This window comes from Peromyscus leucopus, chromosome X (assembly GCF_004664715.2).
Source record: "Peromyscus leucopus breed LL Stock chromosome X, UCI_PerLeu_2.1, whole genome shotgun sequence".
Lineage (NCBI taxonomy): Eukaryota > Metazoa > Chordata > Mammalia > Rodentia > Cricetidae > Peromyscus > Peromyscus leucopus.
Window position 1 is genome coordinate 37,876,965 of NC_051083.1, and position 27,993 is coordinate 37,904,957.

General features: G+C 37.8%; 1 protein-coding gene across 1 annotated transcript in view; it reads left to right on the forward strand.

Moving 5' to 3' along the window:
* The window catches only part of Ptchd1 (patched domain containing 1), a 55,189-nt gene extending 28,913 nt beyond the window's left edge, over positions 1-26,276 (forward strand). Inside the window, exons 2-3 of the mRNA XM_028873206.2 lie at positions 9,580-10,240; positions 20,956-26,276. Coding sequence (XP_028729039.1) covers positions 9,580-10,240; positions 20,956-22,610 — 2,316 coding nt within the window. The 3' untranslated portion in view covers positions 22,611-26,276. The remainder of the gene's footprint in view (positions 1-9,579; positions 10,241-20,955) is intronic.
* The last annotated feature ends 1,717 nt before the right edge of the window (positions 26,277-27,993 follow it).

Here is a 27,993-nt window from a genome sequence, read left to right on the forward strand (position 1 = left end):
GTTATGAGTTGCTATGTGGGTGCTAGGACTAGAACCTGGGTCCTCTAGAAGAGCAGCCAGTGCTTTTAACTGTTCAGACATCTCTACAGTCCCAGGTGCCTACTTTCAAACACAGGCTATCCAGCTATTCTCTTAAAATATTTATACTGATACATACTAAAAATTCCACTTGCCTCATACTCTACTGACAGAAATTTGTAACCTTTTCACTTCATCAAATATACTTTTCAAAAACAACTGAGGAAGATCCTAATTTAAAAGAAAACAGAGCAGCAAGGCAGAACAGAAGATACAGATGGAGTACTCTGCTTGTTCATTTTGTTTTTGTTCTCAGTCATTTTCTGGATTGTACTAGTGTGTCAGAAACTGTTGATAAGCTGATATTTGACTTTTAATTTATTTTCTAACAGTCCAAATGAGATAAGGTATCATCATCATTATCATCATCATCATCCCCATTTTTAAAAGGAGGAACTGAGGCATACATGTACCAAGGCTGACAATGAGAAATGAGGCCAGGCAGCATGTCTCCACCAAGACACACTCTACCACCAATATCAACACCTCTCAGAAGAATCAAGGCCTTAGCAAGCCCAATCATAGAAATAATCATAGCTTTGACCATTTGCTGCCAGATCAGGAAAACAAGAGCAACAGCTGAGGCACTCTTTCCAGTTTTAAGAATATTAGCTTTGTGTGAGCACCCTGAGAGAAAAATTATTTCCAGTGGAAAATGTATTATCTGGTAAGATTCCTTTATATTTTGCATCAGGCATTCATTCTAAGGCTCATGGTCCATCATCCAGGAGAGGTGTTAGCATGCCATCAGGTAGAACATTCTGTTATCATTGTTTCTTCAATCATCAGTCTTAATTTTTGTTGTTCTCATCCTTAATGCCCATTTGAGGAAAAAATGACAAAGAACTAATCTGATGGGGATATTTTTTTCATGAAGTATAAATTTAGGTTTATTATTTGCAATTTCAAATATTTTATGGATGTGAGTTATATAGTATTTTGATCTTTTTCTATGGGCTAAAACTACTAAAAGTATGAATTCTGAGGCTTATGCTCAGAATGTGTGCATCTTTGCTTTTGTTTGTGGCTGGGGGCGGGGGAGGAACAATTGTATGAATGAATGTGTGATATTATTCCTAATGCATTGTGCCCTGACCTCCAAACAAGCTTCTCTGGGAACCCAAACAAAGACAATGACTTTAAGCATCTAATTTAATTCAGATTCATTATCTGAAAGAAAGATAATCCTTCCCTCAAAGGGTCATTGTGATAACATGTAAAAGGTGCTTGGCCGGGAATTCAGTATTCACATTCTTATTAGAAATTGTACCTCCTAGGCTGGAGAGATGTCTCAGGAGTTGAGAGCATAGGCTGTTCTTCCAGAGGATTCAGGTTCAGTTTTTGAGCCAATCTAGCTTACTCAGTGTGCTGAAAGCCAATGATAGCTTTTTGTTTTGTTTTGTTTTTGCATTTTTGTTTTTGTTTGTTTGTTTGAGAGATGATCTTTCTACATAACTCTAGCTGTCCTGAAACTCACAGAGATCCACCTGCCTCTGCCTCCTGAGTGAGTGTTGGGTGTGCTCCAGGACACCCAGCAATAGACTTTGTTTCAAAGGACAAGATGACCTTTAATCTCTGTACTCAGGAGTCAGAGGCAGGTGGATTTCTGTGAATTCCAGGACAGCTAGAGGTATGCATTGAGACCCTGTCCCAAAAAATAGGTAGATGACTGCTGAGGAATGACACCAGAGCTTAACCTCAGGCTTCCACAAAAATGTGTGCATATGCACACACACACACACACACACACACACACACACACACACACACACAAACACACAAACGCACCATACATGCACTCTAGCATGGCAGAATTTGTATTCCCATGGGGACAGCAGAATATGGAAACAAAGAGACAATGGTATATCATTGCTGTGACAAAGTTAAAATAAGTTGTTTATGTCAGTGATTGTTTTTCAGTTGAAGGTGTTATCAGGACATAGGATTAAAGGGAAGTGAAGGAAGTTAGCACACAGATTTAGTAGGTCCCAGAGGTACATTCCAGTGAGCCTCAAGAGTCAGAAGAGCAGTGAAGTAGGAGCACAGCAAAATATGAGTCTAGAGGAGTCAGCATGGACAAAGCCCCATGTAGTTGCTCACAATCAGAACTTGGGGTTTACTCTAAACATGATGGGAAACCCTTGGGGGATTTAGAACAAGGAATGTGGCATTTTTCATAGGTTCATTTTTCTCCATCTTAAATGGCCAGCAAAATCAAGAAGGGAGGACATCCCGACTCCTAATGCAGTGCTCTTCCTACTTGGGTCCACATTCGATAGACTAAATGTCCTTGGCTTCTTGATTTTACTTTCCTTTGCATTATTGGCTGTGGTCTCCTTCCTAAATCTTAAAACAATTGTTGCCTGTTCTGTGCATTTGACTCCTTTGCCATTTGGCCAACCAGCTTTAACAGTCTCCTATTTCTATGAGCATTGCTCCTGCTACAGCTATTAAACAAGATTCATTACCCATGAACTTGCTCAGCAAGCATTTAAGCTTGGCCATGAAAGCAAAGTCAGGACATAAGGGAATGAAAAATAGTAGCTCTGATTAGAAGGTTTAACTTCACAGATTTCTAGGAATCTTCAAGTATTGGGATTCCTTTTTTTTTTAATTAAGTGAAAATTTCTCCAACATTATGGAAATAATTACATTACATTATCTCCTCATCCAGATCAACATGAAATCAGGCAAAAGCTGCTGTGGTATACCTACCACATCTGCTTTTTACCTTCACTAAGACTATTTTTGTTTGTTTGTTTTGTTTCTCAAACCTCGGGTTCAGTACCTTCGAATTGAAAGCATATCTGTTTTCCTAGCTAAGCCTTGAAATACAAACTTAGGGAAATTAATGGAATGGAGTTGTTTAATGCTGATGTTCAGTATCAACACCCACAGTCTGAGAATTTACCCCTGTGAATTAAAGATCAAAACAGGCACAATGGGCTCTCCCAGACCTGTACTGCCATTGCAATATTGAGAGAGGCAACAAACAGTTTGATATACATGATTCTAGGCATGCATGTGCAAAGGGAAATGTGTGACTAGATAGTCACTTGTTTGGCTTCATCCACAGCTTAAATTTGGTGTCCTCTGAAAAATGTAACGTTTCAAAGGCAGAATGATTATTTCTGTTCACTTATTAAGGGATGACTAACTTGCTTTTGGCTGCTCTACAAATGAATCACAGTAACAGTCCCCAACTTTGGACTTCTGGTGTTCTGATGTAATGCATGGCTATTAAAAGAAGAGGAAAGAGAGTGGGTGAGAGTGAGCTCATGCAAAGACAGAACGTAACACACAGTGAGCTAGTGTAATTTATGAACTACAGAGACCAGATACATCTACTTCAAGGTGTTTCCATGTGAACTAGGTGAGGATATCTTGCCAGATCCTACCTGGCCACCTATAGTGGCAGAATATAGAACCTAAAGAAGACCTAGAATTTGGAGGGATTCAGTACAGAAGCCATTTGATTTAGGCGGAAAAATCAACCTATTCCTTGAGTGTATTTCTAAGCAAATTTGATTTAGTGTCATTTGGATGGTAGTATCTGATTGCAAGTTATATAAGTTAGGGAAAAAATCAATGATATCTCTTGTCTTTTTTTTTTAAATGTGTATAGCTTATTCTGCAGTAGCAGCAGAAAATGGGGTGGGGACATGAAACAAGGAAGAGAAGGCAGCAGAAAAATGGGATGCTGTGCCAAGTCCCACTGGAGTGACTTGAACTGTATCCTGCCAGAGACCAAGGAATACCCATCTCCTCCAAGTGTTTCCTCACAGTTGGGATTGCTGGGTGACTGCTTGAAGGTACTCTCAAAGCATGTTAAGGGCCCTACATGGTCAGAGTCAACATCCTGCCTTTCCTCCCCTCTTTATAGCAAAATTGCATCAGATCTCATATCCCACAGGTATTTTTCCTGTGCTAATCAGCAATCAGAAGCAGATACTTCCTATCTTCCACGTCCCTTCTGTACCCTCCTCTACAAGGTGTCCCTGCTGTCTTCTGAGGAAGGTGCAAGTGTGCCAAGGAAAGGCAGAAAGGAAATTAGACTCTGGCCTGTGGTGACCGGCAGCCCATCCTGGCTTTGTCCCAGACTCTGGCAGAAGGGAATTAGAAAGGCCAGTTCTTCCCCAGAATGAGAAATCACTCAGAGAAGAGAATCTTAAGTATATCCATTTTTTTTGTCCTGTTTTCTTTCTGTGTTTCATCTCGTTTCAGATCTGTCATTACCTTAAAAGGAGCTTCAGTGTGTTGGAAAGTGTGCCTCAAGTAGTTCTAATAAATCTCAATTGTTATTTATGATGTTAACTTTCTTTCACCTAGTATCTGATTGTATAGTTTACAGATGTCATTTATCTTAGAATAATGTGACATTACAAATACAATGGTGGGTTCTTGAGACAATCTGCATCAGGTCTTGTACATATATGTTATGGCTGTTAGTTTGGTGTTCTTGTGAGACTCCTAATAGTGGGAGTAGGTGTGTCTCTGACTCTTTTTCTTGCTCTTGGGACTCTTTCCCTCCTATTGGGTTACAGTGTCCAGCCTAGATATGAGGGATTTGGCCTTGTCTTACTGTGTCATCTTTTGTCCTATTTGGCTGTCGTCTCTTGGAGGTCTGCTCTTTTCTGGAGGGAAAAGGAGGGGAGTGGATCTTGGGGTAAAGAGGAGGTGGAGGTAGCCAGCAGAAGTGAAGGGAGGGGAAACCGTGAATAGGATGTATTGTATGATAGAAGAGTCTACATTCAACAATAATAAGAAAAAAGAATCAGCTAGGCCAACACTCTTCTTACTACTGAAAATGTGAGATCTGAAGTCTCAGACCTAAAGCAGTAGAGTGATATCCTTAAGATCTCCAGCATATCAAAGGTAAGAAGAGAAGGCATGTTGAAAGTCCACACATCTTATTACCAGATTCTCTTTTGCCTCTTGGCTGAAAGGAGGAAGTTTTAGTAAGGTCTTCTCCAAAAAGCTTCATCTGGCAATTCTAGGCACTGTAGGAAGAATAGAAAACTATGAGGTCAAAACCCACCTCTTTCATTATTTGTTCATATTGTCATGTGATGGTGATGTCTAAAGATGAGAGTTAGCTGTCTGCATCATCTCTGATCTCTCTAATTGGACCTCCAAGTGTGGCTGTTCCACAGCTCAGTCATTTCACCGGAAGCTATCTGAACCAGGTGGCCTGACAATTCTCCATCTTTGTCTGATTCTTCTCCTTTCTTTCTGCCAAACTTGTGTTGGTCTCAGGCTGTGTTCTGCTATGAAATTAGGCCTGCATCCACTTTTTACTTTGCAAGGATATATTGAAGCTCATTAAGCCTCAGTTGCTCCAACTGCAAAATGGGGATAATAATTTAAGCATATCTACAGTTTTAATCTTGATAAGGTTTTAAAATGTGTTGAAAATGTTTAGCAGACTAGTCACTAGTACTATTATCATTCTTAACATGAAGAGTGAAAAGAGCAAAGAGGCTGACAGGTTAAATGATATGTTAAGAGACTTGGAATGAATTTCAATTTAACATTCAATCCTGATGTCTTTAGAAGCAAACATATAATAATCAAAATATCATGATCAAGATTTATATAGGCTCAGGCTTTACTAATACAAAGTACTTGGTGTTACTGTTAGACACTTCTCATTTTATATACTGTGTTTCATGTAATTTTGCATGCATGAATGCAAGCACACTAAATTTAGGAAAATTATCATATTACTGACAACACAGTAGATTAGATGAGTACTTATTGAGTGTGTCTTTGCTTAATGGCATCTATATATAACCATACAAACACAGATTTTCCATTGACCCATGTAATGGACTCAGACTATGGTAAGTGTCAGGGCTACAAATTTGTCTTATTTTCGCTTCCTTTTCTTTTCTTAAAGCCTCTTAACTAATTTATTGCTACACTCACGTGGGTTGCTGCTGTTTATATTGTAGATTAGCTGAAGCATAGTTTCCATCTCTCTGGCTTTTCCTTTTCCTTTTCCTTTTTAAAAAAATCTTGCAAATATACATTGTACCATGATTTAGAATGTCAGGGTTCTACTTCTCTTTTTGGGGCTCCCTCAGGAAAGTAAATCAGAGCATTCTAAAACCATGCATGCTTATAGACATGTAAATTTGTGCAAGATGTCTGACCATGACAAGAGTGAAATGTGTTCATCCTTGACATGTGGTCATTAGAGTCAATGATGAGAGAGCTGATTGAGTGATTTCAAAACTCATAAAAAGGAGTCTCAACTTTTGGTTTCTATTCTATCTTCTCACCTCTTCTTCCATAGCACAATCCCACAGACTCTCCCGGCCGGGGGAGGGGGTGGCCTTAGGCACCACCTAGCTGCTTTGTCATTCATTCTATGTCACCCTACCACTCAGAAACAAGAGTGACACATGTGCTACCCACCACTCCACCAGAAATTCAAGGCAACTGCATCTCACAGCATCTCTACTGCTGAGTTAAGAAATTTTCTGGTCTCAAGCCAGTAAGGTTCCTTCCCATTTTCCAAGACTCTCAGCAATTGTCTGCTAATACAAAGGTTAATATGGTGTCTCCTTCCTTCTATGTGTAATCCCAGAGGTCATAGCAGGAGATCTGCAAAGTTGGCAGATCACTAAATAGTTTATACCTCCCCAACCAGCAGGGCATAATCATTGCAGGGAATGGATGGAAAAAAATATCCCCGGCTATAATTGGGTTCAGCCCTGTGGCTTAACACCATCTTATTTGGCAATCTTTTCCTCTTGATGTATTTGGTAATCACTCTAAGGGAGATTTATTACACTGCTTATGAGAACAAACAATGCACTAAATATTACACATATACATGCTTTTCAATATCACTTCTCTAGTCTATTCTGACTCTTTCCTCACAGTCTTCTATTCTTATCAAAATTCTCTCATCTTTACATTCTTTATTTTTTTCTCTTCTAAAATAACTTTTTACATTTGGAAAATTTTGGTGATTAGGAATAATCCTAACCAAGACTTCCCAGCCTGTGCTTAGGCAAGAGTGGATAGAAAGATACTTTCAGAGCTTAAAACAGTTGAAAGATATTTTTTCTGGCCATTATTCCCAAAACACCAACACAAAAATTTACCATATGGTTCGAACTATAAAAATAGCCTCCTAGGTATATCTTGATGACTATATGTGTATGTGAAGTAAATGAAAATATTTTAGCCAAAGATAATACAACAAAGTATTTTCTGAGCCTAAGGGTTGGTGTTCATGAAGAGATGTGGAGGTAGGGGACACTGGGAGTTAGGATGAACAGCTCTATCACTGGGCTAAGTAAAGTTCTTTAACAGCTGGTGCTTCTCAGACCTTTTCAAAAAAGCATACTATCCCACTCATATGCATGGCAAAACATCTTCACCAATAATCCATTTAGAACAGATTGAGAGAAGATGTAGCAGGGTCATGCGGACATTCGTGGGAGAGTCCACTCTGTGTTAGGCACAGCCATAGATACACTTGTTTATTTAACACCCTAACACATGTCTCTCACTGGCCTCATTTTTGCAGACCAGCTACATTTACACAGATAAGACAAACCATCATGACAATAACTGGCTGAGGAGTTGAAACAGTTAAATTGGGGGCCTATGTATCTACAGTTGAAACAGAAGATGATGCAATTTTAAGATGCCAATTAACCCTATCTGCAAGGCTTCCATGAGCCTTTGTATTCTAATTATTAACTGGATTGCTGAGAGGAGATAAAGTGTGATATTATGTCACATGGTAGTAGTTCATTTAAATCCCATAATCCCTTCACAAACATACTACCAGTTTTCTTTCTTCAGATATTAGATTCTATAAACACTTACATGTGGTTTTTGAAGCAGGGTTAAAAAAAAAGCACAAATTCAGAAATCAGCTGCTGGCAGGAATCCTCACTGCAGTTCTGGCACCTAGAGGTATATATGACAAAATCCTAAGAACACAGGCCCTGTTCAATCTGTTAGATATAACCTGGTTCTGCCTTTTGTGATGCATGTGATCATGGACAAATGATTTAAGTTCTTCATGTCTCAGTTGCCTCACCTAGGAGATAAGCTAGTGTTCATACATACTTTGTGATCTGGTGTAATTTCTAAGTCAGCTAATCTGTGCTAATGCCTAGAACTGTGCTTGGCATGGAGTGGATGTTATTTATCTTCTTGTGTGCAATTTGATGGCAATTATAAAGTAACTTGACACAACCACAATCTGACATTGGTCAAGGTGTGTAGAATAATTATTGTAGCACTGGGGATAGAAACCATGGTCTTTTACATAATAGGCAAGTAGTCCACCAGCATACTCCAGGCCGTAAAGTGTGTAAAAGTCACATTGTGCTCCTCTAGTATGATTTCAATTTATTTCAGTTAGACTCTTATCATTTAGTACCTTTCCCATCTGTGCAATGAGCAGCAGAGAAGACAAGGGCTAGTGTCTTAGTTAGGGTTACTATTGCTGTGATGAAATAGCATGACTAAAGCAAATTGGGGAGAAAGGGGTTTATGAATTATATTTTCTTATCATAGTCCATCAATGAAGGAAGTCAGGGCAGAAACTCAAACAGGGAAGGATCCTGGAGGCAGGAGCTGATGCAACAGCTTTGGAAGAGTGCTGCTTACTAACTTGCTCCTCATGACTTGCTCAGCCTGTTTTCTTATTGAACCCAGGACCACCAGCCCAGGAGTGGCACCACTCACAATGGGCTGGGCCCACCCACATCAACTACTAATTAAGAAAATGTCCTACAGGCTTGTGTACAGCCTGATCTTACAGAGGCATTCTCTCAATTGAGGTTTCCTCCTTGCTGATAACCCTCAATTGTGTCAAATTGACATAAAACTAAAACAGCACAGCTATCAAGGTAAACTTCTTGACTTTTATAGTAGGAAGTAATTGGATAAGCTTATTAAGCTGCCCTGCAAATTGGCAGTAAGGGACTAGCCTTCAGAAGACCTCTGCATTCAGAACTGCACCTTCATTGACTTGTTACATCGTGCTTCCAAGAAAAATAATAAACAAGAGACCTGTGTAAGATTTGCAAACATTATAGACCATTTTGGTCACAAATAAAGAGAACATAGAAGTAATATTGGTACTTAAATGCAATACTTCTCAAATGTTAGCACCATTAGGATCTCTCAGAAGGTCTATATAGGTTGTACTCCAGAAAATCTGATTTCTCAGTTCTGGAATAGGACCTAAGAATTTGCATTTCTGATAAGCTTTTGGGTTGATGCTGCTAGACTGGGAGCCACACACTGTGAAAACTACTGATCTAATGTATGTCTTACATCTCTACTACCTATCGGTGGCCTATGGGCAAAACAATTTACTTAAACTCTCTGTCTTAGAGATGGAACAATGAATTTCTCTTTCCCAAAAAAGAAGAAACATTTTAATCTCTGGAGGTAATGTTATTTATTAATGTCTACTTGTTCATTTAAAAAAAAAAAACTAACTGTTGTTTTTCTCTCCCATAGTTGCATACTGCTGTAACCAAGATCCAGGTTCCAAGGCCTGGCTTTAACTATACGTTTGCCCACATATGTGTCCTGAATAATGATAAGACTTGCATTGTGGATGACATAGTACATGTCCTGGAAGAGCTAAAGAATGCTCGGGCCACTAATCGGACCAATTTTGCTATCACATATCCGATCACTCACTTAAAGGATGGAAGGGCTGTCTATAACGGGCACCAACTTGGAGGTGTCACTGTACACAGCAAGGATCGGGTGAAATCTGCGGAGGCCATTCAGCTCACTTACTATCTGCAGTCAATCAACAGTCTCAATGACATGGTAGCTGAGAGGTGGGAGTCCAGCTTCTGTGACACTGTCAAACTATTCCAGAAATCCAACAGTAAAGTCAAAATATACCCGTACACATCCGCATCGCTGAGGGAAGATTTCCAGAAGACCAGCCGTGTATCAGAACGTTACCTGGTCACCAGCCTGATTCTGGTAGTCACCATGGCCATCCTCTGCTGCTCTATGCAGGACTGTGTCCGCAGCAAACCCTGGTTAGGCCTACTTGGATTGGTGACCATAAGCCTTGCCACTCTCACTGCAGCTGGAATCATCAATCTTACTGGTGGGAAATACAATTCCACCTTCCTGGGAGTCCCTTTCGTCATGCTAGGTAATTACTGCCTTGCCTTTTCTTTTCCTTGTTTTTGTTGTTTGTTTTCTATTGATGATAGTAACTAGTTTTCTCGAAGACACATTTAATAATTTTTTTTTCAGTTATAGTGTTTTCATTTTGCTGAGAATGCCTGGAATGAGTTCTATCAAATACTAGTCATCACCAAGGAGCAATCTAATCTGGTACAAATGCCGGAAAGTCAAAGGGTTTGGCTCTAGCTAGCTGTGTTTCTACATTTAATCACTCTGTAGTATTAGGCAAATACCAATCTTGTCTGTGCTCTAGTGTGCTGTGGTGTGTTTCCTTAAATCAGTCCTAAGTAGGGGATGCAGATGCAAGTAGTTTATTTAGGAGAAAAACTCTAGTAGAGCCAGTGTGGGGATGAAACAGGTGAGCCAGGAAGGCAGACAGCCCTGAGGATGTTAGAGTACTTCTGTGGGTACTGGTAGATCAGCCCCCACCCCAGACCTTTAGAAGATTAGGTAGGTCCTCCTCAGAGAGATCCTCCCTGAAGAATGAGGAAGCTGGGCTATTTACACAGAAGCCCTGGATGAAATTCACTGAGAGCTGCTCCCCTGAATAGTTAACCCCTCTGCACTTTCCCCCTGCAGCTAAAGAAACTCCCCAGGTGACTGTGGTGAGAAGCCTTCAGGGAGTTTTAGAATTGCAAATGGAATGGCTAGTGTGTTCAGCTACTGTGCTTCCTTTTTCCATCTATTAATGAACAGAGTAGATGTGAGCATCACACAAAAGGATGTGATACGTAAACAAGAACTTGGAAAGCATCCTGTGAAATATCGGTAGCAAGGAATTTTTTTAAAATTAATCTTGGTGTTAACATCTTAGAGTGGTGGTCATGGGGTTCTTCCAGAGTTTTTAACTGCAGAAGAACATCAGGAATTCCTTAATAGAGTTAATGCTCAAAACAAAGTCACAGGGTTCAGAGCATTAGCTGTTCTGCCTGCCTGCTACTGAAGATGACTGACTCGTCTAGTACACTCGGAGGTGAAGTTCCTGTGAGCCAAAGATTAAATGAGGTCACTCTGCTTACTGTGGCAACTACTCATCAATTCATCTACCAAAATTAAAATGTCACTTGGGATCGGATATCACAACACAAGACAGTTGTGGTTTTCTGTTGTTGTAGGCTGGCAAGTCACCACAATTTATTTCATTGCTACGCCTTATGCCATGTTAGTTAGAGTAGCAGTAAAACACAAAATTTTCCTAAGAAATCGCTCCTGAATTACAGTTAAATGATAAGCAGGGCTGGTGGAGCTGCATTCTGCCCTCAATACTCTGTGACCTATGCGAATTGAGACCTAGTCAATAAACATATACTAGTAGCTTTTGCGGAAAGCAAGGCACTGTGGAGAGGCCAAGCAGTCAGAGAATCTGCCAGATCAATTTAGTTGTCACTCTTGAAAACAACAGAAGAAAGCTGCCTTACTACAGTCTGCACCCAGGCTGATAAGAAGGCAGCGCAACCTCCCCCGTTAAACTGACTCCAAGAATGTGTAGGTCAATTGTGGAATCCAAGGCAGTTCCTCAAAGAGTGGGGAGGACTGAGTATTAGTAACTTCCTCGGAGAGGTGAGTCAGGTTTAAATTAAGATGTGTTGCTCATGATTAGTCACATGCTTGAGTGCTTGGATTTTTTTTTTTAACTTTTCATTTTAAAAATAGTGGTTCTGTTGTTGCTTTTGCAAGATGAAGATAAACAAGAATAAGAAATAGGTTGGGAACTGAAGGGAGGTACAAAGGTTCTTAAGGTGACAAAAAAGGGTGTGAGAGCTTGGGAAAGAACTGAGAGTGGCTTTCTGGTACTCCAACCTATTACCAATGATCACAAAGAACATTATAATATTTAAAGCTTCTTAAAATTAATGAAAATAAGGAAAATGAATTACAGTATTTAAAGCTTCTTCGAATTAATTGTAAAGTAACAACATTCAAACCTGATTTTATTAAGTATAATGAACTGAAGATATTCAAAACTTCTTGAAACTGTACAAAATAAAATTAATTAGAATCTTTAATATTTCTCCACATTTATTTTGTATTTTTAACAATAGTTTAGGTATTCATTATAAGTGAATATTATATATATATATATATATATATATATATATATATATATATATATATATAGAGAGAGAGAGAGAGAGAGAGAGAGACACACAATACAAAATAATATATCAGATAATATTGATACAGTAGGGGATGTGAGTGATGTTAGGATGAAATGATGGCCTTAGAGAGGAGTGTCTTTAAAAAGTGAGTCCAGAAATGGTTAAGTAGTTCCACAATTCCCCAGAGACTATCACTGAACTTTACCTCAGAATTTAATTCAGAAAACAAAACAAAACAAGCACCACAACGGTAGACAAACAGGCATTTGCAGAAAAAGAGAACAAGCAGGACAGGTGCCCAGTCCTCCCTTTCTTGTTTGGGATTTGTGAGGAATGTTCCCTGCATTGATATTTGATGGCAGTTTTTCCTGCTGACAATCAGCGTGCAACCTTTCTGTACATTTCAGCCCATACGGTTTTCAAATTGTTTAGTCACAACATGAAAGGAAACTACACATTTTAGTGGCTAAGGCCCATTTGCAATAAAGACTTTGCACGATGTAATGTGTGTTTAATATGCTCATAAAGCTAACAATGCCTGGATTTAGGATGCTTGCCCTTCTGGATTTCTCAGATAAACTCTTCATCCTTCGAGGATGATTGTAAAATGAAATATAAGCAAGAACAAATTCATGAATATACTCAAGACCAGAGTTTAGTTCGGTTTATTGATGACTAGTCCTAAATTAACAGTAAACATTTCAGAAGACCAAGAATAAATGCAGTGCTAAGAGCTTTGTACTACACAGAAATTAGCTGTCTAGTAATTTGTTGTCTATTAAAGTATTTTTTATTTATATTTAACCAAATCAAGTTATTTAAAAAAAACTTCTTGATTCAGTTTGTCATGTAAAACTATATCAAATCAAATCATTTAGAAGAAAAATGTTTCATAAAATATTGAATGCAGGAGTCTCCTTGGTTATTAAAAAATCTATTATTTGTCAAGTATTGTAAATTTCAAATTCAACAAACTCAACATTCTTAGTGTGACCGCGGTCATGTAAGGCCATATCCAGACAAATGCCAAAATGGCAGTTGATTTACAATGGAAAATTTTAAGACCACATGTGTTAAGCAGTATTAACTTGACAAGATTCCACCAGAGGAAGGAATTTGAATAAACGCTGAGAATTTATCATAATGGGATGTGATTGTATGTTTCTAGCTAAGATGATACATGATATCTCTGGCAAAAAGAATATATCCTACACAGATGAATCAGCTTGGCAATGATGTAAGCATAAATACCTCATGATTTAGAATGTTTTTCATCAGTGTCTGCATATTAGACATTTCCAATTTTGCCATAACCTCTATCCAGATGAGTCAGGGTAGTTTATCTAACACTGAAATCCTCAAAGGTCTACGGTATTATAAATGCTTATTGTCATTTTTTAGTTGCTAGAATTTAGGGAAGAACTTAGTTGGTTATATTAATGTCAGGTAGTGAGGTATTAGTATTTGTAAACATCACTTTAATCTATTATAGAATATCATCTAAAGAATGAAGATTTATATATGGTTGTCCAGGTGAGGATGATTTAAGAAGTTGGCATCAGTTTTATATGTTCCAACTCTCTACAGGTGTGGTACTTATTCGTGCAGCTTTGCTTATTATACACAAGTCAGGAAAGGAGTAGAACATTGGAGAGTGTAGAAGGAACAGAGGAAGGTTTTATTTCTTATCCATATAAGAAGTTTGTTTCTCATATACATTCCATGCACATAAAAGAGAATTGAAGCCATTGTGAAAGATAGTTTAGATATCAATTTCCATGCAGCATTTTAACTTACAAAGGTCACTTTACCTTTGTTGAGATTCAAGAGCCCTGGAGACTGGACGAGATGAAAAATACTCTTCAATTTTGAAGAGGTCAAATGTCAAGTCCAGGGTGCTCTCTTCTAAATTATCTAACGAGTGGGGAACACAGCACTTATATGACTTATCTAACCAGACTTTACAGTTTCAGAGATTTGAATGAGAAATAGAATGTATATTAAGTGCTAAGAGGGAAATAATATCAGAAAAGTTGTCTTCTTACAGTGGCAGATAATTCTAAGATTATCTGAATTTTTAACAGGAACCAAAGATTAACTTTAGTTCTTTAAGGGTTTGTTCTCACTGATACCACTTGAAGTGTGATAACAATGAATGTGGCCCATAAAAGGGTTACACTAAATTGTGTAAGAAGGTTATTCATGACTGAAAAGATTTATTCCTTAATTATTTATACTCTCAGTTTAAACAATCTTGAAAGGTTTTTTTTATATTCTAATAGATTCCTACATCATTAGAAACATGAGGGAAAAATATCGTCTGGATAGTAACAATATCCAACCATCTTTTACCTAGAAAACTGACACCAATACCCAATGATATCAGAACGATAAAAATGGTAATTTCATATAATTCAACATAACACATTACAGAAGAAATATGGTATTTGCAGCAATATGACAATCTATATGAGAGAGTAGAAATATGGAATAATATGGAAATACTTAGTTTAGATTTAAATAGTTAAGAGTTTTAGTAGTTCCTAAAACAAACCACTTATTAAGATTTTGTTTCTCATATTTCTTTTGTCCACCTGATTTTAAATAAATGAATAATTCCAGGCCTGAAGAAATGACTCAATAGTTAAGAGCTCTTGATGTTCTTGCAGAGAACTGGAATTCAGTTCCCAGCCCACAAATTGGGCAGCTGCAACTACTGATATTTTCTTCTGACCTTTTCAGACACAAACACACACAATAATAATAATAATAATAATAATAATAATAATAATAATAAATTAAATATTTCAAAACAAGAGAATAATTCCATACAATATTTTCAAGGTTGTTTTTTACCCTTTAAATAATGGTCTATAATTGTATAATTTATAGAGATATGGAATCTAATTTTGTGATTAGTTCTTATCAGTCATATTATTGTAAAAGGAAGGTGGAAAAATAGGGTGGAAGTAGAACAAAACGAATTTATTGATATACTCCTCGCCATAATCTGTGACTAGGGTCACGGATTAGAGAAGGCAGAACTCATCTGAGTAAGGGAGCTATACTCTTGATACAGGTCTCCTAGGTAAACTCTGGGTAATCTGATGACTTAGTCTCATCTGAAGAATGGGAGAGCAGTCAATACTGAGCTTGGAATAGCAGACCATAAGGAAAAACACCTAGTTTCTATTTGTACTAGAATATCAGAAAATTGCAAAATGATTCAGATGGGTCAACAGGAGCTTACTGTGTAAGTTGAATCACAGTCATTGTGAAAGAACTTTTGCTGTTCACTTAAACTTTACTATATTATTAGCTAGGAATGTCAATAGCTTTCTAGAATGTTCTCTGCATCAATATAGCAGCACTAACATTTCTCTGCCTTATTGGTAAATAAATTCCTCATCAGCCCACTGTTTACTTTATATGTGCATAAAGGTGTGATTTGTGTGCATAATATATTACAAATAACATTACCTATAGCAGATATCATATATAGTGTAGAATTACTTTATATTATATATATTAGAATTAATTAACATTAATATTATTTAACAGTGCTTATTTTTGAATATTTAAAAACAGATATCTCTCTGCCTATATTCAAATATTTTATATATAAATATTAAAATATGCTTAAATAGGATATACCACAAATACTTGCATTTATATATTACATGTGTTTTCATGTGAAAAGATACTACACAATGGCCACAGTAAATATTGTGGACCCTATTTATATATACTGGTTTCATGTAATGTATTTAAATATAAATATCTAAATATTCTAGTTTATTTACATATAATATCTACATACTCTATCTTTAAATAAAGAAGGTCTATTAGCAAAATAATTTATTAGACTTTCTTATACAGTTATCTACCAAAGGAAAATTATTTCTCAGATTCAAACCCTTTGTTGTGATTAGAATCACTAGTACATATCAAGTCTCTAGTCGAAAGACTAAGATGCATACATCTCTCCCTGATATAAGTATCTGTCTTTACTTAAGTAGAGTACACTTTTACTCTTACTCTTAACTGTGAGACAAAGCAGGCTGGAATAAGCCAAACAATTCATATTGTAAAGTAAATGTTTATAACTGACAAATTTTAAATGTAACCCCATTAATTAACTTCTCTCTGAAAACAGGTGTTACTCAATCCAGAAATATATATGCTTGAGATTTCTTTTTGAAACAACAAAAATTATGAACTTTTGCAGATACCATGAAAGAACAGCACTTTATAAACACAAGTTACTTAGTGAAATTCATCTAAGAGTAAAATATGTTTTTAGTAGAATTTATTCATCCATTGTAATCTATGGATTTTTTAGATGACTATACTTGTTTTGTTTCCATACATGAAATTTGGCACTACACAGTTCTAAGTGACTTTGTTTTCTCACAACATTACATGGTTTCATACTAGACCTTAAAGATGATCTCCCAGTAAGCCATCTCAGTGTAACTCATCTTCTCACTATTCCTCAAGGAACTCAAGCTGAGGAAATGCTGCTAGTAGGGAAGGGATTCAAATATGAGCATTCAAAGGCATCAGTCAGTCGCTTTGCTGGTCTTTGAAGACTGGGGAAGAAGGGAAATCTGGGCATAGGGAAAAACTAAACTTTTTTAGTTTTTAGTTTAGTACAAAAGAGATCAGTCCTTATGATTAGTCTTTGACAAAGCAAGCAAGCAAAACCAAATCTCCCAGAAGGTCTCTCATAGAAAAGTATTAAATAAATTTAAAACATGATTCACTTTATGAACAAGTTTCTAGAAGCATATCTACTGGATAGAGTTAACTCTCAACTATTTGCTAGTGAATTCCTTCCTTGGTAGATTATAAACAACCTTGAAGGCTTTGGCTGTACCCCAGAAAAGAGCTTGGGTGAAAGTGAGATTTAATCTGTGAGTATGCCTGAAAGTCATCCTAAGTGACTGGAGGATTAGCTAGCTGAGTTTCTTCTACCATTAGTGTTATTTATCATCTGTGCTGCTGTTTCTCTTCATTAGTTCCAAACCCTGGAAGTACACACACACACACACACACACACACACACACACACACACACACACACACACACACACACACACACATCTTCCAGTCACTTAAGGTGACTTTCAGGCATACTCACAAATCAAATCTCATCTTAACCCAAGCTCTTCTCTGGGGTCTAGCCAGAGGTTTCCGGGTTGTTTTTAATCTCCCAAGGCAGCTACAGCAAGCATGTGAAAGTCTGAAGATGACTTATGTCACTCAGTTCTCTCTTTCTACCACATGAGTTCTGGAGACTGAACTTGGTCACCAGGCTTGCTGGTAGACACCTTTACTGACAAGCCACCTTGCCAGCACCAGACAGTGCTTTAAATTTAACACAAAGCAAACAACAATACGTTTTCTCCTTTTTTTAATGAAGAAAATAATACTCAAACCTCAGAAAAAAATGTCTTCAGTCCATAGGCAGTACTTTAGACTACACCCTGTAAGATTTGGCCTCCAAGGTTCCTAAGAGAGCTAAAGAAGGGACTGACCCATGTGAGAAGAAAGTGGAATGGAATGGATACTATAAAAAGCCACCCCTCCACATTTCCCTAACTCTAACTTGCCCAATTTACTGCTAGAGTAGCAGCAGTAAATGATAAAGCCAGGACTGGCTGGCAAGGGAACGAAAAGATGTTACTGTGTGGTGAAATGGTCCTAATTACTCTTCAGGTAGCCCCATTTTCTGTCCCAGTTTCCCCAAATTAAGAGAAGCTGCTTTCATAGACCACTGTCCCAAGGCAATTTGTAATTAAAACTATACCTTTTAATGTCAAAACTAAAGGAAACTCAACTGTAATTCTGGACATAGAAGGAATTTCGCGGGTGTTTTATGGGCTCTTAGAGTGTGTTTCTCCTTGAGTCCACGCCAGGAAACAGGGTTCCCACAATTTATCTTTCCTTTAAGATAATAGGCCAACCTCTTAAGCATAAACATAAAGCTGTAACCTGAGTCTAGTGCCAGCCAGGCACTCCAGGCTGCTAACAAATCCCTAAGAGGTGCCTGTAACTCTCTTGGCACTCATCTCTCCCTTTTCTGACTGCAGTGTAGAAAAGAGTTAGGGATCAGCAATTATCCCAGAAATTCAAGGACTCCTTTGAGATTATACAATTACAATTTGGAGTGAGAGCACAGGAATCTGATTGACAGGTGTGGCTTGAGAAACAAGGTTCTAGCCTACCAGGAGTAGTGACAGAAAGGCCACTGATAACTAGCAACAAATGAGTGATCAGATCGAATAGTTTCTCACTGCCTTCTCTGACCTCTGGGAGGACTTACACATACAGAGAAAGGAGGAGAGGGGAGGGTTAGAGAAGGGGAGGAGAGGGGAGAGGTTTCCAAGAGCCCCCTGAGAACAAAATTAAAATTTTCTCTTTGAAAGTGCCCCTTGAGCCAAAAACATATGCAAAAAGACTTGGGACTTAATGAAAATGATCAAACTATATACAATGGGCATTTAAAAGACAGCAAAGGAACTCATGTATTTTCATCTTTCCTTGAGTGTGATTATTTTCAACCTGAACCTTACTTATTATCTTTTTGCTCTGTTAATTTAAAGTACTTTTCTCATTCAGTTCCTATGGTTATTCAACAGTACACTAAGAAATGGTGTACTATTGTATTGTCCAACAAGTGTCAGAGTCAGATAATACCATTATAAAATATCACACTAATTTTATTTTTAATTTATATTTAATTTCATAATCAGTTTTAATTTTCAGTAAAATTCTACTATAGGATTAACTCTAATTCTGCTATATGATCTTTAGTTCCTTGCCATATTTAAATACTCAGTACTAAAGTCCTATTTTGAAGTATTTTTGTTTGCAGCAAGTAAATACTCTAGAAAACTATTTGCACTTTCCAGCAACTCTTGAGGTGTGTTTACCTTCCAAAGCTTACTTGTTCATCATGGTCCCAGATAAAATGGTCAAGTATTATTTCCCCAGGGCACTGATGTCTCATAGGTATTAGTCTTCTTATTACTGACAAAGATTAGTTTGCTTTTAATCAAAGGCTGGTCAGTCCATCCAAAGAAAACTGGAAACAGGTTTAATAACTAGTTTTCCCTCTTGAGACTAGACATTGTTAACTGCCTAAAACATAATTAACAGCAAAATGCCAGTCAACAAATACACTTTCACTTCATATCTGGGGAAGTTAGGTGCTCTGATTTAATAGGGGCCATGGTACTAGTAATCAAATCTAAAGTCTTGGCCTGACCTCTAAAAGCAGCTGTAAAATGATGTCTAATAAATTAAGATGAATTCCAAATCCTTCAGAGGAAACAGGCCAATATAATTACTATGTAATAGATACTCATGTTTGAGGTCAGGACTTTACAATAAGAATATAAATACCAGCCTGGGTGCAAGGTGAGACATATGCTCAGTTATTTTGCACACAAAATAATGGTGACTCACTTCACTCACATTATACATGGCTGCATATATTAAATTTCTTTTTTTTTTCAAAACAAGTCTATCACACCAGAGTAAAGTGTTATCCTCAATAATGAGACTGAATTTGCCAAGGTGTAGAAACAGACAATTACATCTTCTATCCCAGTGCCAAGATAGGAGTTATCAGAAGCCATGATGGGTCATTTTGGCAGGGTTTTTAATGTAGCTTAGAAGTTCAGGAAGGTACAGCAAGGAAGTATCTGGTTCCAACCAGAAGAGGTGCAGAAGCATAATCCAACTACAACATGGGCAGTCACATCTATGCCACCCCAATGTTGCTGGAATCCTAAACAGGAAGCCAAGAGCCTGAAGCAGTTAAGGGAAGTTGTTACCAAAAGGCCACTGCCAAATATTATCAAGAAGTTGGCAGAATCACTGTATACTTGATATGTTATCTGTGGATAACTAGAATTGGTGGAAAAAAATTCCTAAAGACAAATGCAGGTAATATACTTTAAATCCGATTGTCATTTTTAGCAACAGCAGTGAGGTTTCACATGAATCTTGTTTTTTTTTTCTTTATTTTTCTTCTTTACTCTCCACTCAAACTTGTTCCTACTTATTTTGCTTTGCTCTGTTTCTCAGATTTATTGCTTTCTGTTCTGATATTTAGGGAAGAAAAAAAGAGACTGTGATTTAGTTTCCTGTCAATACTTAAACTAAATACAGTACCTCTTTCTTTATCACTAAAGACCTCTGCTTGGCCAATTTTAAAAGATATATATATATATATATATATATATATATATATATATCTTTTAAAATGCATAGGCTGCATCTACTCAGATTTCTGCTGGCAAAAGTTCATACAGCTTTCTTAGGCTAGTGAGAACTATGAAGACCTCTGCTATTGTAGCCATCAGAGAGGAGACTATCAAAGAATACGTATGATTCTCTAAAACACAGGTCTATTTCCCACAGAAAGAGTCCCTGGCATTTCCAAACTTGTTACCACTAAAGCTGGTTATATTTACTGTGATTTATTAAGCTCCCATGGTCTAATTAATACCTCTCTTTACAAAGATTTGTTTGTTAAAACTTTTGCTCTGATCTTTTTCTGCCCCTTCAGGTCATGGATTATATGGGACTTTTGAAATGCTATCCTCGTGGAGGAAAACTAGAGAGGACCAACATGTTAAAGAGCGAACTGCAGAAGTCTATGCAGACTCCATGCTCTCCTTCTCTCTCACCACTGCCATGTACTTGGTCACCTTTGGCATAGGGGCCAGCCCTTTCACGAACATTGAGGCAGCCAGGATTTTCTGCTGCAATTCCTGTATTGCAATCCTCTTCAACTACCTCTATGTACTCTCATTTTATGGTTCCAGCCTTGTGTTCACTGGCTACATAGAAAATAATTACCAGCATAGTATATTCTGTAGAAAAGTTCCAAAGCCTGAGGTATTGCAGGAGAAGCCAGCATGGTATAGGTTTCTTCTGACAGCTAGATTCAGTGAGGACACAGCTGAAGGTGAGGAAGCAAACACTTATGAGAGTCACCTATTGGTATGTTTCCTCAAGCGCTATTACTGTGACTGGATAACCAACACCTATGTCAAGCCTTTTGTAGTCCTCTTTTACCTTATTTATATTTCCTTTGCCTTAATGGGCTATCTGCAGGTCAGTGAAGGGTCAGACCTTAGTAACATCGTAGCAACTGCAACACAAACCATTGAGTACACTACTGCCCAGCAAAAGTACTTTAGCAACTACAGTCCTGTTATTGGGTTTTACATATATGAGTCCATAGAATATTGGAACTCTAGCGTCCAAGAAGATGTTCTAGAGTACACTAAGGGGTTTGTGCGGATATCCTGGTTTGAAAGCTATTTAAATTATCTTCGGAAACTCAATGTATCCACTGACTTGCCTAAGAAAAATTTCACAGACATGTTAAGGAATTCTTTCCTGAAAGCTCCTCAATTTTCACATTTTCAAGAGGACATCATCTTCTCTAAAAAGTACAATGATGAGGTTGATGTAGTGGCCTCTAGAATGTTTTTGGTGGCCAAGACCATGGAAACAAACAGAGAAGAACTCTATGATCTCTTGGAGACCCTGAGGAGGCTTTCAGTCACCTCCAAGGTGAAGTTCATTGTCTTTAATCCGTCTTTTGTGTACATGGATCGATATGCCTCCTCTCTGGGAGCCCCCCTGCACAACTCCTGCATCAGTGCTTTGTTCCTGCTCTTCTTCTCGGCATTCCTGGTGGCAGATTCACTGATTAATGTCTGGATCACTCTAACAGTTGTATCTGTGGAGTTTGGAGTGATAGGCTTCATGACATTATGGAAGGTCGAACTGGACTGCATTTCTGTGCTATGCTTAATCTATGGAATTAACTACACAATTGACAATTGTGCTCCACTGTTATCCACATTCGTTCTGGGAAAGGATTTTACGAGAACTAAATGGGTAAAAAATGCCCTGGAAGTGCATGGGGTAGCTATTTTACAGAGTTACCTCTGTTATATTGTTGGTCTATTTCCTCTTGCAGCTGTGCCTTCAAATCTGACCTGTACACTGTTCAGGTGCTTGTTTTTAATAGCATTTGTCACCTTCTTTCACTGCTTTGCCATTTTACCTGTGATACTGACTTTCCTGCCACCCTCTAAGAAAAAAAGGAAAGAGAAGAAAAATCCTGAAAACCGGGAGGAAATTGAGTGTGTCGAAATGGTGGATATTGATAGTACCCGAGTAGTTGACCAGATTACCACAGTGTGATAGTATCTGCTTCATATATTTTCACCCTAGGTCTTATCAAGAACAAAAGGCTTATGTTGATGAAACATAGTCAAAGTTGCTCTGTTTTCAAAAGGCTAAGAAACAGGCACTGAAAAAAAAGTAAAAAAAAAAAAGATGAGGATAACAACATTAAAGCAAAAGAGTTGCTATGAAAAAGAATTTACGTGCACATACACGCAAGCACATGTGCACGCGTGCTCGAGCACACACACACACATACACACACAGGAAGCAGAGTGTTTTAAATAAGATCAAACAGAGGAAAGCTTATTAATAAGCAAGATCCCATTTTACCCACACTGCAGAAGTTACTGGTATTGTAATAAAGTGCAACTGATTGCAAGGTCAGCTGCCATGGCAAAAATTTCTTTAAGCATTGTTCAAAAGAACAAGGCTTCCTAAACTTCTGCAGGGCTGTAACTCTACTTAGGTTCTGTGGTTTGAGGTCTTCATTGTCTCATCTACCACCTCAACACTCAAGGAGATTCTGTAAAAGTTCTCATCACCAAGAGGAAGCCAGGACCTCTGAAGCAGATGTGATAGACTGAACATCATTCACAAATTAAAATTGAGTCACCCCAAATTCACTTAGGTGAGCCAAGTTTATTTTTTCATGAATTAACTTGTCATATTCCTCCACTGATACACTTTTAACACCTGTATGGTTTAGTTAATGCACCCAGAAATCAATGACAGCTCCAGCACTACAGAATTGGGGCAATTCTATTTTAGAATATCTTGTTACTTGTCATCAGATGGGTCTACTTTATAAGTTACAGCTTTTGGCAGGAACCTCTGAGGGTGCAAAGTCACAGAGCCAAACCCAAAAGCCTGGCATGTTGGAGGAAAAGCAGGTATCTATTTGAACCTACAGAATATCTCTTTATTAACAAAAATGAACTGGCTGGTACAGATGTTTGTGGTTTGGCCTTATATGCACTTTTGCATAGATGCCCAGAAACAACATCTGCCCATGTATCTGAGGAAAAGAAAATAAACACTAAAATTGTTATTGGCCAAAAAGAACCAGAATGGCTTTGCTGTAAGATGACTTCTACTTGACTTAGTGGAGAAGAGGAAGATCTTTGGTAAGTCTAAGTCCTGGCAATGAGGCACTTTATAAAAGTGCTGGTAGATAAAGGGCTCAAAGGAAAATAGGTGGAAATTCCTGGATAACAATAATCACCACTACAACCCTATCCACAACTGCAGCCAAATTCCCCTGCTAAACTGGCTGTACCTCATCTTCCTGGTCCCCTAAAACGCCTTTTTGCTATCTCTCTACTTCATCATAAGGCCCTCTGTACATTAACATGCACAGATATTTATACAGTTCAACAGTTATATCTACAGTGGCAATGATTCATAGATCTAAACAAAGACAGTTTGATATCAAGGGGTATGTATGCTGCCCTCACCCCCCTGTATTTCTTTAAATCCATAAAATGAAGCCAAACCCTGGGTTACATTTGAGGCAAAAAGCTACAATGTCTTTCGTTTTTTAGAGATGTAGCTTCCATGTCATCTCTAATGGTAAGCATTTCCAAAAGGCTTATTACATTTCAGGACCTTAGCAGATATATTGTAACACTTCCCCATCTTCCATAGAGGGGGAAGCAGGCCTTGAAGAGTGAAATAACTTACCCAGGTTGCACTATTAGTGGAGTTCCATCATTTCAGCATGGCTAAGACAGGGCAGGGCAGTTGCAGTTTTTCTCATAAGGTAGCTACTACCCCTTCCAAATATATATGTAAGGTAGGCACATAAGGCTTCATTGGTCATGGAACAAACATGTTTTTAATGTCTGGAAGGAAAACACTTTGGATTTAGGTTGGCTACTATCCTTCTAAACAGCGAAAAAGCCCAAATGATTGTGATGTAACCACACCAAGTGAGTATCTGTGCTTTGCTCTCATGTGCTTTTGTCTATAAAGCTCTAACAAATATGCTGGGGATTGTAGCTAGTGCATCACACACATGCTCAGTCCTCCCTGCAGACACACTAATCAGTCATGCCAATGTGTTGCTCACTGAACAATAAGATGAGGAGCTTTACATCTAAAGATATGTATACTATTCACAAAAGGGCAAGTTTGCATAGTTGATGTACTCTCAATTTTCTCTCTTATGGGCCTGCAACTAGGCAATTATTTATAAAACACAACTGAAGAAGGGATTGGTTTTATTCTGAAATTATATGCTGCTAAACAATTTTCTGAAGAGTGTGTTCTAAATCTGCCATTGATTTAGTGTCAACCATGTGAATTCACAAAACTGACACAACACATGCACCAATTAAACGGATTTTGTTGAGAATTTAATCATCAATTTGGTCAACCAGAATGACTTACTGTGGAACTTTGTTTTATGACAGTAGTTTTCCAACTTGATTGAGTCTCTGTGTATCTTGAGATGTTGTATTTTTAAATGAAGGGCATTTTCAAACTTGTCAACTTCTCTTTTCAGCACTTGAAATCAAGGTTTATGAAATTCTGACTGTGAAATGAATTTTTCTATTGGAGGACTGCATGCCAAGATTTATTTATTGTTAGGCAATGATTATGTATTTGTTGATATTTATTATTGATTGTTGATTATGCTCTGACAACATTGGTATACCCTCACCATGGAGAAGACACTGTAGAAATATCTAAAAAATTTTAACTCTTCATAAATTTTGCTTTTTAAATTGCTAAAAGGGAAGGAATGATCTCAGCAAAAAATTAATTTTTTTCTTTTAATTAATTCCAACCAAGACATTAATGTCCACTTTACCAAAGAAACTTATTTGGTTGGTTTTAAGTTGGTGTTTGGTGTCCATTTACCAAAGAAAATGTTCCATTCATCAGAAATATTTCTCCTGGTCAACTAAAATACTGTGATACTTGGGCCTTCAGAAGGAAAACAGGAAAAGCCAAAGTAAGAGGAATGATATTCTCTCATTCAGTGGAGTTCAGCGGAAGATGTGAATTTGCAAAGAAACTGGGGTTTACAAGAAAGAAAATGACAACTGAAATTGGACATTATTATTCAGACATACAGTAATGCTCCAACAAGTACCATGAGGGATACACAGGCTAACAGTACAGTTTGTTCCAGAGAAAATGTAAAACAAACCCTCATGAAAATTCCTGTCCATTGTTCCTGCTAACAATTCTTTTTTTGTTATTTGTTTATTTGGGGTTGGGTTGGTTTTGCTTGTTTGATTAATGGGGTAGGCTGGGTTTTATTTTGATTGGGGAAGGGGTTGTCTTCATTTTGCTCTTGTTTAGTTTGTGATTTTTGATCATGTGGCTTCTGCTTCTCTTACCACTTTTACCATTTTCAGTTAGAAGTGAGATAATTAGAGGCCTCCTCCATGGCCACAGTTATTCATGCAATCTACTGCTCTAAAAAGACCCTTGAGAAACTCTTTATTTTGAGTAACCACTGCCCAATTGTCTGTGGCATTCTAAGACTATGACACTACCTTCCTTCAGCGCCAGCAACAGACCTTGGCTGTGTCCCTCATGAGAACAGGTCAAATGGAGAGTCATCTTCGGGGTGTGGTATGGTATGAGGCAAAACCTCTTGAACACAAATGGTACCCTCTTCATAATGGCTTTATTCCTTTGGATCTTATTAAAGTATCCCTGCAGCTTGTAGCAGTGTTTGACCTCTGTGAATCTCTGTTTCTTCATCTGTACAATGGGGATAACAACAGTAAATATCTTTAAATTCAGCAAATCTTGAGTGCCTAATATTACCCATACATTGTTCTAAATACTGGACATACACAAGCAAACAAATCAGATAAAGCATGATCTTGCTTCAGAAAACTTAAGTTTGAGTAATGTGATGTTGCGAATTGGCTGAGGATTGAGATGGTGTTTGGGAAGCACTTGGGGCAAAAAGAAGCAACTCAAGGCATTATTATATTTGATTTGCCAACTTCACAGTGTAGCACTATGGCTCAAGATATAAACCTCCAAAGTGTTTTTCTGCTCAGGATTAGAGCTATATAAAAGTACAATGGGTTACCACAGAAGGATATTAATTATTAGTTTTTGAGGTCACATCAAAAATAACCTGGATTACCATGTGATGGGACAACTGTAAAGACCTGCAAACCTGGATATTGGGGCTGGACTACAAACCTTTAAATGAGATGTAGATAATTAGTGGGGATGGAGAGAGTAACACTTATGCTCTCTGTCTGGTTTGTCTGATGACATACATTGCTTTGGGGTAATTTGCTTTGAAGTTTGTGCTAAATGAAAAACACCAGGTATTAGAAAATAAAGCATTTTTTATAAGCATGTATCATGTAAGGGAAAGTATTATATTGGTACTACACTGGCAAAAAAAAAAAACTGAGAATGCTAGAGCCAACACATGGCTGAGTCCCTCCCTGTAGTGACTACAATTGTTTATTTTTGTTTTATGCCAGTCCAGGAGAAAACAAAGAGGGAAGCAAATGAACTAGAATCAGTTCACCTGAACGGTCAATGTTAATATGTTCATTCTCTCCAGCTTGCCTCTCCTCTGTCGCCTCCCTTTGCCCAGGTGATCTATTTGAAGTCCTCTTGGATATCTATGAGAGTGCCATGCAAGGAAAAGGAAATGAGATGCCAGAGAACTATAGCTACCACTTAAAGTTTTGCTTTAGAATCAAATTAGCACCACAAGACTTCAGAGAAACCTACTTAGGAGAGACCAGAGGTTTCTTTGCAAAGTACAAAGAAACATGAGAAAACCAAAACCTAGAAAAGTGAAATATTCAAGGAACTAGTTGGAAGAAGATCCAGGACTATAATTGAAGTATAGTTTCTAACTTCAGTTTATTCTCCATTCTGCCACCTTACTTCTTGATACTGTGTGGCTAAATTACAGGTTCTCAATGCAGGAATCACGAATGAGCTGGGGGAGGGAAGAACACTTAACCTCCCTAAAATTAGATTGCATGCAAAACATGTGTATGTTCAATAAGTACATTTTGCTAAAGAGAGGGTTCATAGTTGTCATCAGATTCTAAAAGAGTTCTCCATGACCCACTGTACCATCCTAAATTAATAAGGCCCTCAGTGGGAGTTCAATCCTGGTGTCCTCATTTTGGCTAATGGATAGTCAAGAACTTCTCAATATGCCAAGCCTAGTGTCTACTTCTGTCCATTTGTACTTCATTCATATTTTCCCTCATTTTTCATCCTGTAAACATATTTTCAGCATTAATTTATGTTCTAGCATCAGATAAACATAGCTCCCCAAGAAGAACCAGGAAAGGATCTCTCTGCACTGTGCCCTTGTTGTCAGGAGTAACACCAAAATACTATAATACTTTCACTGTTGCAGTAAAGTATGTATCAGTGGTTTTCAACTTTT